The sequence below is a fragment of the Dioscorea cayenensis genome, chromosome 15, assembly GCF_009730915.1.
Source record: "Dioscorea cayenensis subsp. rotundata cultivar TDr96_F1 chromosome 15, TDr96_F1_v2_PseudoChromosome.rev07_lg8_w22 25.fasta, whole genome shotgun sequence".
Taxonomy (NCBI): domain Eukaryota; kingdom Viridiplantae; phylum Streptophyta; class Magnoliopsida; order Dioscoreales; family Dioscoreaceae; genus Dioscorea; species Dioscorea cayenensis.
Window position 1 is genome coordinate 282,894 of NC_052485.1, and position 16,206 is coordinate 299,099.

The 16,206-nt window shown below is 37.3% G+C and overlaps 3 protein-coding genes across 5 annotated transcripts; all 3 read right to left on the bottom strand.

The window, feature by feature from the left end:
* Positions 1–42: 42 nt before the first annotated feature.
* On the bottom strand, positions 43–5,593 carry LOC120277151. The gene is made up of 6 exons (XM_039283903.1): positions 5,492–5,593; positions 2,426–3,967; positions 1,507–2,382; positions 1,257–1,358; positions 989–1,172; positions 43–546 (listed from the first exon to the last, which is right to left on the bottom strand). The coding sequence occupies exons 2-6, from the start codon at positions 3,922–3,924 to the stop codon at positions 334–336; spliced, it is 2,874 nt and encodes a 957-aa protein (XP_039139837.1). The 5' UTR covers positions 3,925–3,967; positions 5,492–5,593; the 3' UTR covers positions 43–333.
* A 3,113-nt stretch (positions 5,594–8,706) lies between these two features.
* Positions 8,707–10,530, bottom strand: LOC120277466. 3 transcript variants are annotated; one of them, XM_039284326.1, is made up of 3 exons: positions 9,324–10,530; positions 9,151–9,216; positions 8,707–9,049 (listed from the first exon to the last, which is right to left on the bottom strand). In XM_039284326.1, the coding sequence occupies exons 1-3, from the start codon at positions 10,011–10,013 to the stop codon at positions 8,903–8,905; spliced, it is 903 nt and encodes a 300-aa protein (XP_039140260.1). In that variant the 5' UTR covers positions 10,014–10,530; the 3' UTR covers positions 8,707–8,902. The 3 variants fall into 3 exon arrangements, with proteins under 3 accessions (XP_039140260.1, XP_039140259.1, XP_039140258.1); XM_039284325.1 differs by having other exon boundaries at positions 9,151–9,219; positions 9,324–10,527; XM_039284324.1 differs by having other exon boundaries at positions 9,151–9,228; positions 9,324–10,525.
* A 253-nt stretch (positions 10,531–10,783) lies between these two features.
* Positions 10,784–15,860, bottom strand: LOC120277465 (tRNA (guanine(37)-N1)-methyltransferase 1-like). Its single transcript, XM_039284323.1, is given in 12 exon segments — positions 10,784–11,388; positions 11,463–11,594; positions 11,888–12,000; positions 12,646–12,757; positions 13,148–13,290; positions 13,560–13,630; positions 14,130–14,152; positions 14,154–14,273; positions 14,275–14,298; positions 14,440–14,559; positions 14,695–14,793; positions 15,040–15,860. Coding segments are annotated over 11 exon segments (1,761 nt in total). The 5' UTR covers positions 15,847–15,860; the 3' UTR covers positions 10,784–11,388; positions 11,463–11,465.
* Positions 15,861–16,206: the final 346 nt, after the last annotated feature.

Sequence of the window (16,206 nt, forward strand, 5' to 3'; positions counted from 1 at the left end):
CTAGCTTCAGAAGTATCTTTCAACATACATAAACATCAGGTGAAATTATATTCAAGGAGAAAAGTTAACAATAGAGTTGACTGATATCAGCCAAGCTACAATTACAGCTACAATTCTACAAACATGTTTACATATGTTTTTTTACATGAGGCCACCAATGTCTAATTGTTTACAAGGCCCGCCTGACTTTCATTTACTGTCATGCTGTTCATCACCTATATCTCTAACTTTTATCTTGATGTTCTCTGTTGTTTAAACTAACAAAAAGGAAGTTCAAAACTGAGCAATGAGGAGATGGGAATGGTAGAAAGTGAAAGATGAATTAACAGGACATCACAGACTCCGGGAAGAAAAAAACTCAAAATCTCGGTGCCTGAGCCTGTTAGAGACTGTTTTCTGGTTTTTGCGAACATTCCCAGTGGAATAGAGTACAGCAGTTTCCTGGAGAGCCCTTACTCTTTCTTCCACAATTCTGGTACTATCAAGGTTAATCCCAACTTCTAGTAGTGATTCTGGTGGAGTGGTCACATCTAACCAGCCCTCCTCCTGTAGATGTGAAGAAATTGAATGTAAGAATTAACTTTCATCTGTTTAAGTAAATAACATAAAACGGTATCGTTGTTAAATACATAGTTGTGTAATAATTTCTCATCATAAAGATAATGATGGCAGAGAACTTACTATTATCAAGATACACATGAAAACAAATAATAATTTTAATTGCCTAAAATTGCAGAATTATTATTATTTTAGCATTGTCCATTTGATCAAAACCACCTCAAAAAAATTTTTATTAATAAAAAAATAATAAGAGCTATCTACTAATAGTCATGTAGCCTGTCTGTGTTGCATACTTGGGTGTCTGTAATTTAAATAGCTAATTGCATTTGCAGGAATTATTATTATTGGCCACATTAAGTGCTATTCTGATTCCAATGCATACTGGACTCAACAACAACGATACAACATTTAGTCCATGGATTTATACCTTTGCATTGTAGGTCTGCATTCCAAGTGCTGGGGCGACAGCACAAAAGGCATTGCCCCCCAAAGCATCTGACTGTATGTGTCTCAGAACTAGATGACCAAAAGAGTGATATGTCAAGAATGCAGCACGAAGATTAGTACCTTTATCAGGAATTGTATATATAGGATACCAAGCAACCGCAAACCTGAAAAAAAATTAAATTCAACTGAATAGTCAATGCTGCTAGTACAAGGAACAGTGAGTCCTTGATATTGAATTAATTCCTCACCAAGATGTTGGGTGGAGATCTTGCAGATCCATATGTACCAACTTGGATGGATCACCATATACTTGAGGATTATAAGTGTCATACTTAGATAGCTCCTTTATTCTGAAGTCCAACAGCAAGCAACCAACGTACAAAATCAATAATTAAAAAAAAATTAAAAAAAATGAAAAAACCAAGGTAACTTCTCTTCCTGTTTCAGGGTCAGTAAATCAATGGTAAGAATAAATAGCAACGAAATTGAGGCCCTCACTTCTCATAGAGTGACTTCCTTTCATGTGGTCGTTCATGTTCAAAATATTCAAATATCAGTTCTGGAGCATCAAAAGTGTCAAGTGGAGAATTTGCGATGGAGCAGTTCTTTCCACTTGAAAAATCCATATCAACTGGTTTCATGTACTTGACCATTAAATCAAAAACATCTGAAAGAGGCACATCTTCTGTTGGTTCAGGACATGAAATAGTTAAAAATGCACTTTGTGCTGTTCGACTTCCTCCTGGCATTTCACAGCTGACGTTTACTTGGCTGCTACCCAGTAAAGATTGGCGGGAAGAGGCAAATAATTGCACTGCAGAGAGAAAAGGGCAAAAATGGGCTATGGAAACCATTCCCATCCTTCTAATCTTTTGAGGAACTTCAGCCTTTAGTCTCAATCCATAACAAGAAGAATCTTCATACCAACTCCATATGTCTTGTAACTTAATTTTGAGATTTTTCAGTTTGCAACAGGGAATTGATGTTGGTTCATATCCAATAGACTCCCAACCATGCTGCAAAACAAAAGAATTAATAATAACGGGCGAAACAGAAAAAAGCAGCCTCTCAAACTCAGCAATTTGTCTGCCAGTCACAAACGGGAAACTGTTGGATGCCAATTGCAGCATATATGCAGTGTTCAGGGTCTGAACAGCCATTTCTGCACCGATAAATCTGAAAGTTTCTGCTGCTAGATTGCCAGATGCAGTTTCTGCACCGATACATTTGGAATTTCCTGCTGCTAGATTGTTAGATGCATAATAACTTTCTGTTTCATCAAAACAGCTAACATGTCTATCATTTGCATGACCTAATTCAGGGATATGCTTATTGGTACTCAGAGCATGATCCCCTTTTATGAACAGTGACACACTTTTGCATTTCCAGTATCATATGTCCTTGATGTTGCTTTTACATTGCCCAAGAGAGCTTTTGCTGAGAAACACTTCCTTGTGATTCCAGTTGCAGTATATGTTCCACTCTTTGCAATTCATGACCAATAATCTGAGATTTATCCATAATTTGCTCAATTTGGTATCCTTCAATACACTGCAGGGTTCGCAGTTTACTCATACCTGGTGAATTGGCATTCATGGATGGTTGTTGATAGTTATAACTCCTGTCATCCGCCAGTCTTCCTCCACCGTTTTCCTTTGACTCTTGCCATATGTAACGAGCATTATCCTTTCTTGATTGCTTCTGGCTATTTGTAAAGCTTGGTCTTAAAGGATCAATCAAAGCATGGATCGTTCCCCCACAACCAACATTTACATCACGCAGTGCATTCTCAATATTGACATCTCTATTAACTTCTTCACTGTCAACTTTATGGTAGTAAGATAATTCATCCAAGGATTTAGTTTCAGACTTTATTGCTTCCCCAGAACATACTAATGTAGTTTTGCAGCCTGTGGATGCTGTATCAGCTGCAGAAGTTGGAATGGTTTTTATAGCACTTTTGCGCTTCCCACTCAACTTGGGATTGCCAGTATCATCAACTGTCTTACAAGCTAGGCATTTATCCTTCATAACAACTACATCTGAACTCTCTTTTGGGTCATTATGAACAAATCCATGATCACCAATTTTTGAAAACTGTATCGATGACCCTTCAGACTTAGGAATAACTGCTGAGCATCCTGTATCATATTTGGGTGCAAGTAGATCATAACTTGGATTCTGCATTCCATCTCTGGGTGTTTGATAATCTGCCATCACAGTACAATCAGGTACATTAACAGTCCCAGGGGGAGTATCTTTTTGCTTTTTCCGTGACTTCTGGTTCTTTTTCTTCTTTTTCTTTGTTTTTTTCCCTGTCCCAGCTGGTGTGGTATTTACTATTGGACCAGTTGTTTCATTGAAACCAGATGAAATTTTAAATGACTCATCCAAATCACTGGAAGAATTCTGGATGGACCCAAGGAATGTTGGATTCTCTACAAAAGTTTCATCTGTCATAGCTTCCATGCTTTTGGATGTTACAGCAGCACCAGGGTCTTTAGGCATGCTTTCCGCAGACAATTTCAGTTCATTCTGTTTAAGGATGGAGGCATCACTTTCCAAAGACTGCACCATTTCATTCAGTTCAGCCTCGGAGGCATTGTTTCCCAAAAGCTGCCCCATTTCATTCCGTTCAGCCACAGAGACATTGTTTCCCAAAGACTGCTCCATTTCATCCAGTTTAGGCATGGATAAATTGCTATCCAAAGATTGATCCAATTCATTCTGCTCGCACAATGAGACATTGTCTCCCAAAGACTGCGTTGGTTCATCCTGTTTAGGTATACAGACATTGCTTTCAGAAGATTTATTTTCTTCATTCTGTTTATCCACGGACACATTGCTTTCCAATAATTTCTTCAACTGATTCTTTCCGAAGAATGAGCTGGGAAAAACCAATCGTAGGAATTTCATTGGGCAGATGATTCCCAAAGCAGGTGAGACAGAACATCAAATCCTGAAAAAGGAAGACAAAAAGGCATGAAGTTTTAAAAGTTACTGTAGGATAAAACAAATTGGAAACAATGCAAAGACAGAACATCCAGCTCAAGAACAACAAAAACGACAATTAACGGTCATATGACGACAATTAAGTCAACTAAACCATGATAAGGAATATTTCCTTTCAAGCACGAAATTTTCCAAAAAAAGAAATTTACTAGTCTAGCATTCATATACGTTACAAGAACAAATTTTTCCTACAGCACTACGAGACATAAAAGTTACAGTTAATTCTACATAAGTCGTGTCCGAGGAAGTCATAAACTGCTTAGATTGCTAAACATATGAAAAGCTCCTTTCCTATCCAACGGTTTCACAAACATCTGAATTGAAGTAAGATATCAATTTTCTTTTATCTGAATTTCTACTAAAACACATAATTTCTTCGACTTCATGTATACTATCCCTTTTAAGAAATGCCCCATGGACTAATCACAAGAAAAATCAGAAAATAAATTGCATCAAATGGGAAGTTTTCTGTGCACAACTAAGATAGTAAACAAAGGTACACCATCTTTTTTTATCTAGTGATTAGTGTTGCAGATAGAAGAAAATAAAGAAACATAAAACTATTTCATTCACTGAACCAAACAATGACAAACAAAAAGAAGAAAAATGGTATGCTTTCCTGTTTAATAGGTAAAATAACAGCCTAGGAGAAACCAAATCCCTCTTGAATGGAAACCTTCTTATTGACTACTAAACAATTCAAAAAGTTTCATTTCCATTCAAATGGTACTGAAGTTCCAAGTAGTTCCATTCATATAATTGAAATCAATAGAAAGGAAAACAGCAATCATATTATTAACACAAGAACAGTGTGACAAATAGGCCCACACAACAAGAATTGAATTTTTTCAACCATAAACCATCTCATTCTTCTTGTATCGTGTTCTACATATCACTTTCTTTGAGGACAGATACCAACCCCCACCCAAACTCAACTGAAACATTTCTAACTTAAAAATTCAAACACACCACCATTAACAGCACAAGACTTTAACTTCTCCAAGTTTAATGCGTCCATAAAACCTGTGCTCTTTGAGAAACACAAATACCATGACTTCATACTGCCAATCGTATCATAATTCTCTGATACCTAGTTTACAACTCTCTTTAATCGACATGAACTTCAAAAAGTCAAAACACTGCCACATATTGAAATCCCAGAGCACGCAGAGCAATCAATGAAACAACCACGAACTTCCCTCATTATTGCAACATCGAGAAAACAATAACAAAAAAGGGCATTGATAAGGAGCATTTCAAGAGACCGGACCAAAGCACAGAACAACACACCGATAAACGATGGATAAGAAACACAATGAATTTTCAATGAATTTATTGAAAATTATACCGAAAATCAGAGCAGAATCAGAAGCAGGAACAACCATGACATAGTTTCGATGATTGAAGAAAGCATTGCGCCGAGTTCTTGCAAAAAGAAATCGATAGAACCGGATAAGGTGAAGAGATAAACCTGAAAAGAGCCAAAGCGGGCCCTTTTTCGTCCCTGAATCCACTGAAAATGCTCGTTGTTTCGAAGAGAGAGAGACACACACACACAGCGAAAAAGCACGAGGGAAAAAGAAAAGGGGCAGGGGTCCGATGGGTTTATTGAGATTTTTAAAGTAAAATTTCTGAGATTTTTTATTTAAATTTTAATATATTTTATTACATTATTCATATTTAATTTGGGCTGTTTTCTTTTTATATATATATCCTGTTTGGGAACGGTTTTCTTGCATTCCTTTTTGAACAATATTAGAAAAACAGTGGGCCCACGTGGCACACATGTGAGGTGGCTTATAGCTGGCAATCTCCCACATCATACACGTGGAACAAAAAAGATCTTATTGTTCCTGACCGTCCGATTAATTATATGATAAGGTTTTCTAATTTTATTTTATTTTATTTTATTTTTAAAAAATTTACTTATTTGCCATTCATGTTAGACTGAATTTATAATCTTTCAGCTCTACATTTCACGATGGTAAAACCCCTTTAATCCACTGCCGCCTTCTCTTCCTGTTCTATTTTTTTTATTTTTATAATTTGTTTTTTATACATTTCACTTTTAATGATCTACTCTCTTAGTTCCTTTTTATCGATCATAAATTCATGTTTTTTTTATATGTTATTTTTAAACATTAAGAAGCATTTATTATTTTTTTTCAAAATTACTCTAATATTTAATTTCAATTTTTTTTTATAATTTAATATGAAAGAAATGTGAAGATATAAATTAGGGGTAATTTTGAAAAAATAACTAATTTTTTATTAAATTATGTGAAATAATCAATTTTTTGGTATGTGAGATTCGGTTATTGACGACAAATAAAAAAAAATGAAAGGAGTATTTTTTTTTTTTTAGTTCTCTTCTATTATTGTTGTGCTTTTGTTCTTTGTTTCTTTTTTAACCATACATTTATGATTTATATATTTTAAAAAAATATATATAATAAGAACCATTTGGCTTCCAGAGGATGAATTTAATCAGTTGTTGGAGGAAGTGACATTTACAACATCACGTTCACAACGAGTCATCTGGTCTGCTTTTTCATTGGAGGGGCCTGCTTTTTGCTGGTAACTCACTTTCCAAAGAGTGAACAATATGCTTTTAAATCATTTTTTTCTTGAGATAATTGTTGATTAGTGAAACAAGGAATTTATTGACAGTGAAGTATGAACTCTGGTTGTTCTTCTGCTTCTTTTTAGTATATATATATATATATATATAAAGGGAGCCACTGGCAGCTGGGATTATCAAAATTTTGGATAGGTGGTTCATGTGAAATATAATATAATAATGTTAAGTTTGCCAACTGAAAGCAAGGTTGATGCCCCATATAAATAGGTGGTGTGTTTGTTTGGGTGGATGGTGAAAAGGGAAACATAGTTTTAATTTGTTAGGGAACCCACCTTGCAAGTTCTTCGGAAGCTTGAAGAGGAATAAGAAGTCCTTTTTCTCATTTGATCAAGAAAACATCATCGTATAATATAGTTAATTAGTGAATAGATGATAATTATATTATTGATTATCTAAGCAAACTTTTCAGCAGGCTTCTTGTCTGTATTATTATTAATTTAATTAAATTTACAATGCGTCAAGCTAGGTGTCTCTAGCTTGTGGATTATTTTCTAGTTTTAATATATATATAGTTAAGTTTGTCATTGATCAGTGAGTTTTTCTAAAGAAAAAACACAATGCTTAGTCTTAATCAACGTCAATGCTATGCCAAGAGGGGTATGTTTCATGTTTATCTCCTTGTTTCATACATTAATATAAAAAAGCCAGAATGTGTCATGCTGCCATATTTAATGCCTCATTATTAGAAGACATTGGAATACCCTTGATATCTAAATGGGTCCCTTGATAGAAATGGTCTTTCTTTATTCTCTGAGAAGAAACTTGTCTCAGAGCATAGACTTAAGTCAAATCCAAGTCTTTGTGTTAAACATGATCTTGTATTAAAATAATAACAAAAATAATAGAGTTCTGAAGGTTAATCATATTGCTTTGGAAGAATTATAATTTATTCGATGGGATTGATTTTGAGTGACAGGGAGGATTAGGGTACAGCTTACCATGAGATAACATTTAGCCTGACATTCACTTTCATTTTTTATATTTTTTTCCTTAAAAATTTTAATTTATTTATTTTTAAAATTTACTGTAATATCTGTATCACACTTGTCAAGAGCGACTTCATTAGCACACATAAGTGAAGGTTGTAATATCACTTATGAGTTAATTTCGCTAATAAAAATTTAAACCCTTATCACTAAAGGCACCATCCGAGAGGCCCATATTAATATGTCTCTCTAACCACTTGAACCAAATGCATGCATTTGATTACCGTAAACACTTAGTTAACCATTGTCATGTTGACATTATTTCTTTTTGGTAGGTGTATGTAATTAATAATAACAACATACCTACAACACTAAACTATATAATCTTTTAATGGAAAAATGAACTAATAAAAAACAAGCAACATAATGGAAATTAAACCCTACACAAGAACTCCTTTTTCTATGAACCAGGAGCTTTTGATTTTGATTTGATAAGTAACCAATTTCATCAATGCATTCCATCTCTCTCCATAGAACGTACATTATGTGAAAGCTACTATATTTTGCCACCTAACAATCTACCTGTTTGACACTTCCAATTGATCTCTTTCGGTTCCCAGTCACTTTATCCTTTGCTGTTAATAAGTAGTGCCATCAACTTTCTTTGTACGATGGAGCATTTTATTAAGGCAAGCACAAAGAATCCAGACCAAGCTCCCAGTTGAACTAAAGCACAGGAATATCAAAGATTTTGGAAATTCACAATAAATACCAATAGATGCATGATCCTCACAATCGTTCACTACCATAAAGGGCTTGTTCTCACAATCCTTTTTTCCTGCTTGCGGCCCCATTCAGTTACTTTCCTCCTTTAAGTACAACTAGTGACACTCCATGTGCATCATTTAGCTAAACGTTAACGGCCAATCATCATGCCTTGGGATTTGACTAGAGTGAGAAACTGAACTGATCATGGGATTAACATAATCACCAGTCTAATTAATCAACTGAGACTAATCCTAATCCTAATCCTAGGTGTTTTCATTATCTATAATCTAATCCCTTCCCTTGGTTCGTCCAAAGAATAAAATATTAAAATTCACATAAAAATCTTCAAATCTAAAGAAGATTGATGGAGTTGGAGTCTAAACAAATTAAAGCATAGAGACTAAAGCAAGAAACAAGTAACAACAGCAGCAGCAGCAGCAACAACAACACAATCTCTGATTCTGTTTCGCCGGAAATTAAAAAGAAGAAATTAAGGCTAAAATGAAAGGAACCATGCATGTACTAGTTTTCAGATTTATACTTCTCATTAATGGCCGAGTTTGAGTGATAAGTCCACAAGATTTGGAGAGGATGTGGATGGCGATGCAACATCAACCGTCTGATCAGCGATCTCCGAATCTCCAGCTGATTGGTCGATGGGCGGGAAGAACATGTAGTACGGTGCTACGCTTTCCTAAAATAAATTTTACAAAAGAAACAAATTAAACGATGGAGTTCAATAACTCACTTCAATGAATAATGGAGAGTTTAGTGGTCTAAGTAATCCAGTATCACCTCTCGAGCGGCGACGTGGCCGGCATTGGGAGTGTCGAACTCTTGATCACCGGAGAGACGCCGCTTCTTCTGAGAATGCTAATCACAATAGAAAATGAGAGGAAATGACGAGAGAAGGGGAATATATAGGAATGTGAATCTATGGATCTGGGGAGTTTCGGGATGGGGCTTACGAGGGCGAGGAACTCGCAGTTGCCGAGGTGAGGCATTTGGTTTGAAGGGGGCTCTACCATCGGAGGGCAGACGGCGCAGAACCTTGTGTCCCCGCCAGTCATCAGGCTCCGATCCACAGCGTAATAGTCGAGGAACTCCGATCGGATACCTGGTGCTGGCACGTATGGAGTCATCGCATGTCTTAGTGTACGCCATCGCTGGTAGCCGTGTGACAGCGATCCAGGTGGTAGATCATGCCACACTCCGCCGCCGCCGACGTTGGTGTAAGATGGAACGGCGTAGCTCTGAAGCAGGAACTCGCGATCCGTGATCTGGTTGAAGCTCTCTTGGAGACGGGAGTAGTTGAACGGGGCGACGCCAAGGCCATGTCTAGGAGCCTTTAGATCATTCCACCGATCGCCGTCGACGTAGACTTTAGGAGAAGCAGTATAGGTCGGAAGTTGGAACTCGTCATCAGTGAGTTTCATCCGGCTTTCTTGGACGCGGAGGCGCTCGAGCTGGGCTATGCCAAGGCCACGTTGAGGGGGGCGCTTGGGGGCGGGCGGCTTGCCGCCAGCCTTTCTCGCCGTCGGCTTTGATATCGACGCCGGGAAATGATCACGATCCGGATCGCCATGGTCTTGAGCTATGTGAGATCGATCCTGCGAGGAAGAAGGAGAAGTGAACAAGTAAAGGAAGGCGGTGGACATGGAGCTCTGAGAGGGAGAGCTTGCCGAGGAGGGAAGAGTGGTCTTCGTTTATATAACTGCATTGGAGATGCTGAGGCACAGTGGTGGTCCCCACATAAGAGTGTTGACACGTGTCGATGATTAAGAGGAAAAGGTTGTACGTACGGTCTGAATCGTCGTGTGGCACCTTGCATGAGGGGCCACAACCGTCGGTAATATCTGAGGCTAGATCGATCGGACGGCTGAGATTGCGAGTAGGAGGATCACATGAGAATTGATAGATTGGAAGGGGATCAATATATCATGTTCGATGTAACGGGTGAGAAGGAGATGAAATGATTAGGTGGGACTCGTTGTTGAGGATTTTGGGTCTAGTCTAGAGTTGGATTCTATTTCAAGGAATGGTGCATATGGTGTGAGCCTAGGTCGACGTGCAATTTATCAATCATTGTAGTTGTAGGCAATTTTTTAAAATCAGTCAGTAAAGAAATTTATATGATGGACTTTTGAAATAGACTAGCTGATGTGATGTGATGTGTGATGTACATGGAAACCTGAGAGCATTAATTCACTTGTAATATATTATATATATTTTATATTCATAAAGAAAAAAAAAAAATCCTGCAATAATAATAATAAAAGCACTCTGGTTGGTATTCTGAAGCATGTTCCCCTTCCCTTCAAAGGCCCAGTGTAACGGCAAACTGGAAAGGGATAATGAAGGAAGGTAATGAAAAAGGACAAGAAGGAAAGCACAAAAGAAGGGGACAGAAGAACTGATCCCATTGAAACTGCCTCCACTGCTGAGGATTCCAGAAAAGGAATTGTGAATATGAGGCTTTTTCTTGCATTATATTAAGCCCAGGCAAAATGGAGGGCTGGGGATTTTCCAGGTAGAGAAAGCTTAGCTGTAAAGAAAGCAGATACACGCGCATAATGCTAGAGAGGGAGTTGGTGAGTTTATTTCTACTTTGCAGGCGTGCCAACATTGCAGAGTTTGAGGATGAATAGCAATAGCAACCCCAAGATAGTAACAATTATTAACATATAAGGCCTTGACAAGCTCACAGGTTCCTGGGTGAGGTCAGGCACACAGTGCATCACCTTTACACTATAAAAGGATAGAAGCATGCTAATTTTACAAACAAGAACAAAAACTTTAACAGAGTGGAAAGAATTCTAGTACAGGCCGGGTAGGTGCCAAGGGGGTAAAAGTTACAACCAAAAAAAAAAAAAAAATGAAAATGCTTTATGAAGCCTTCCATGCGGGATGTGGCATTGGCTTTAATAATGTATGAAATCTAGTTGTCACCAACATAGCATAAGATTGCCAATGTAGCCAATTAAGATCATGATGAATCCACATATCCATGCAAAATTATAGATTGAAAAGGACCTGGAGAGTACTGTTCTGGCATGTCAAAATGATGACTTAATTGATATATTCGCAAAAGAATGGCAAAGGCTCACCAGTTAATCCGCAAAAGCAATACTTGGTGGCAAAATAAATGATCCGCACAGCATCCATTTTCCAGGCGCAACAAGTCGGACTCTGTGCATATCAATCTCTATCACCTTGTCACACAAGACCTTGTTGATCCTCTGCAAGTGCAACATGGGTGAGTTCTTTTAAAAATCCATGTCAAACATACACTACAATACTCTTGGCTAAAGATAGAACACTCAAACTAATACTGGAAAAAGGGAATCAAAGCAACATACTAAATATGCAGAAGACTAACAAGTAGTTTGCCTAGCAAGTACAAGGTGGGCTTGTTTATGCGTCTAAGCATAACGCCTTGATTCTACTTCTTCATGCTTTCAAAAAGCCTTGGTTCTAACAATACGCAAGTCACCTGTTCTGGAGATTAATCAATGAAAATTTAGATCCTAACCTCATGGAAGTCAAACTCTGGATTTTCTGCTTTGGAAAAGCCATAGATATGAATCTTTGGTAGATGGCAATTATCCTTCTTGAGTTTACTTCCCAAGATACCTTGGAAAACATCTGAAACCAAAAGCATTAATAATTTAGAATTCACAAATGCATCAACTTTATACCTCGCAAACCATATGTTATTTAAAAGGAACAAAATAGATCAGGCATCTTTTGATAATTACAACCCTTTTTTCTGGTGCAAGAATATGTCAATCAATAGGTGTCATCCGCATTAACACAGAAAACCAGATATGATTTTTTTCCCCCAAGGCAAAAGAAATGCCTTCAGAAACAGAAGAACAAAATTAGAAGCCATTGTGAGCATTTTGCGGCATCAATAAAACAACAGAATAAATAATCAAATAGCAAGGTTACCATGTGACAACAAAAATAAACTCAAGATAAAACATATAAAATGACAAAAAGTATAGTTTTCAATGCACATGGTGCATAATTCTCAGATGTTGAAATGTGAAAATTAATAAGACTTGAGAAAATACTATATATCATCAACAGTAAACAGCTATATTTATCCAGATGAGAAATATTCAAAAATGTAAAGCTGCTGGATAACGATTGTCAAAGATAACCTGACATGTTCTAAAGCCTAAAAATTTCTTTAGCAATATAAAAGAGAAATTTAAAACCAAGAGGTCAGGTCAAATTATATATAATAAATAAATATTTAGAGTTCATAAGCAGTCCCAAACAAACCAAGAAACTCCACAGCATCATTCGGCAAATTCATGACGACTTGTGTGATAGGATGACGATTTTGTCCGGCAAAAACAGTGCTAATAAACCTCCTGCCATCCATGTTGAAAACCTACAAACGCAGAACACAGATGTATTAACAGGTCATCCCTCAAGGAAATGTTCCACGACAAAATGGAAATCTATAACACATCCAGCCATAGTTTCTAAAATTTTGATCTTATAAAAATTTACACTAATCGAGTAGAATATCATCCCAAACTATATAAACCATTGAGATAAGAATTAAGGACCAAAAACAGCTTAAGGATCAGGAAGGCCAAACAAGTGTGTTGCATGGGTACATAGGCATTAATTGACCCTATTATGTTAAATTAAGCATACCACTGCTGCACATGAATGATTAGGTAAACTTAAACAGACAGATATGATCCTTGAACTTAAAAAGGGGGAAAACCCATGAGCCACGTACAATTTATACATTTAACAAAATCCTTCATACCTGAACTTTTCTGTCAAGCTTGTTGAGAACCACATTTCTTTCAAGATAGTCTACTGCAATAGGGTTTAGATCATTGGCATAGACATGCTTCACTTTCTTTGCTGCAGAAATAGCTATAGGACCAACACCAGAAAATACATCACCTGTTCATTACATAATTCTATTTAGTTTGTAAGAGCCCTAAGTATTAGCTGACTATCTTTCTTGGGAAACTTAAGGAATTTTTTGTTAAAAAACAAAGGTTCCAGATTAATGTCATGTTGCCTTAAAATAATGCTCAACCTTCATGAATTCATTGAGGAAAAAAAAATTATTGCCAGTGAATTAAAGCAGCAAGTAGTTTCATGACCTAAGGTAATCTTTCTCTTGCTGAAGACAAACTATAATCAACCAGGAGATCGATGGTACTCACAAACTATGTCAGAGCCCATGAAGCAATCAACAAGCCTTATTCTCTCAGATCCCAACCTAGAGTTCCAGTAACTGAAAGGGGGGAAAAGAGAGAGAGAGAGAAACGAGTTTATTCAGCTGCATATGTCAAATGGATCATCTCTTAGAGACCATAGGATCTACTAAGTGAGTGAAAGGGATATAAGTGACCAAAACACCAGCTTGCAAGATTGAATACATTTTCAGACAGCATATCAGACAAAATGTCTCAGTGAAAGAGAATCTACTAAATATTCACAGTATAAAGCACTACTTTGACAATTTAGGTATTTTACTGGAAGTCATCCAGCGAGCAAAGAGCTCTTCAAGCTTTTAGAAATTACAAAAATGACACTCTTCCAAGACCTTTCAAACCACATTGAAGAAAAATGCCTCCTAACATCTAACAACCAAAAAAATTCATGACTTTTATATCCATTAGTAGATAAGAACAACATGAACATCAGGAAATCAGCTTATATTAGTCCATGAATAAATCATGGATCTGTAAATTTTCCAAGCCTCACCAAATTTAAAAATGTAGAAAACTTACACAGTAGCTAAATCAACTTGAAAAGCGATACCCATTCTCAATAACTGTTGTAACAAGAGAATGGTTGCCAGCCAACACTTCAAGCTGCATTGTTCTGTATTCATTGTGGATAGCATCCATTTTATTAACAACCGTCTGTATCTTTTGGCTTATTCTTATCCAAGACTACCTGAAAATGCCAAGAATGTACTTATTAAACAAATTATTTTTCCCATTACAAATAGAGCCAGAAGCAACCTACAAATAATTTAATAAACCTGTACCGATTGTTAAAATTTTAAAAACTCTTCAGCATCATTAGCAAGAATACCTGAGCAATGAGATTCTTATATGGCAGATGCTCATCTCTCAAATTTAGATGTGCAATGTGCCCTACTGTTTCAAAACCAGTTGGAACAACCATATCCTCAGGGAGCAGGGCCTCAAGAAGCTGAGAAGTAAAAGATTGACTTGAGAAAATTTAAGGAAAAGTAATACAATAACAATGGCCGCTGTGGTCAGGAGAAGCAAGAACAGAGGAATTGCATAACCAGAAAACTATGGATTCTAACAAAGGCGCCACTACCTCATTCATCTGCCAATAATCATAAAATAAGGTCAGGTGGCATTGCACAAGCTCAGCAACTGAAAGCTTCTCCCGCGTAGCACACCCTTCTAGCACAGCCTAGACAATAAAGAACAACAATTATTACGGAACATCACATAAAGTAATACAAAGTAAACATTATCATAGAGCAATTATCTGATCAATCTGGATGAGATCAACTTTAAAGCAAAACCAAAGATAACAAATCACATATACAGTTGCAATGGCAAGAAAAAACTCATTTTTATAAAACACAATATTGCATATGGTTTTGTATGTTGATTTTAAAACTAAAGCAGCAACTCACAGAGTGTGCAAAGCCACCTTGACAGCGTTCGGCAGTTCATCTGCTCCTTTTTTCGCAAATCGCTCATCCAACAGCAACAGCCTCGTCGGACCTCTCCACCTCCCTGGTCCAAAACCCACTCCAAGCAAACCGCTCATATCTTCCTCTTCTCCAACACCACCATCTCCAACAACTTCCACAGCATAGAAATCATTCTTCCCCACTCCACACTTCACTTCCAGTCCCTCTTCTTTCCCATTCTTCAGACTGTTCTTCTTCTTCTTCTTCGGCCTCGACATCTTCGCGAGATTCCTGAAATTTAAAAACCCCCGACAGTTGAAGTCCTTCACGAGCTTCTCCCTATACAGCACCGGGCTCAAGCGATGCTCCTCGTCACCATCTGATTCCCCGTCCACACGCTTAGCCAACGATCGAAGCCGATCCCCACCATCCCCTTCCGAGCTCCGCATAAGCTTCTTGAGCTCAGGGTCGAGGTCGTCGCCAGGGACACGGGCGATGTTGCGCACACGTGGCCAGTTGAGGAGGTGGCCTCGGAGTCGGCGCTCAAGCGAGGAACACTCAGCCGCGGGGACTCGCAGGGCAGCGATATCGAAGGAACGGGTGAAGCTCTCCCGGTCAATGCGCCAATCGGGCGGTGGCGGCAGGGGAGGAGGGTGAACGTGGCGAAGAGTCGGACCATGGTTGAATGGATGGGCATCTAGGGTTAGGGTTTTGGTTTGGGAGATGGTGGAGAAGAAGGAGGGTTTTCGGAATGAAGGCTTGCAGAAGGGGAAGGAGGAGACGACGACCTGGTGGTGAGAACGAAAAGCGAGATAACAAGACATTGGAGACGCGCAATGAGAACAGAGATTGGCGGGGGATAATAATGAATTTTTATTTGTTGTCAAAAAATAAAAATAATAATAATAATATATACCATATATGTATGTATATATATCTATATTATAGTTAAATTCATTATCAAATTTTTTCCCCAAATTATTATGATTAAAAATTATATATATATATATATATGTATTATTACTAATTTTGTTATTTATTGAATTTGATTGATCTAATATTTAATGTAAATGAACATTTTGTATATTTTTCGATAAAAATGATAAAACCATAACTCTATTGAAAAACTATTTTGTATATTTTATAAAACTACGCTAAAAATTATTGATTAAATGACTTCTGCT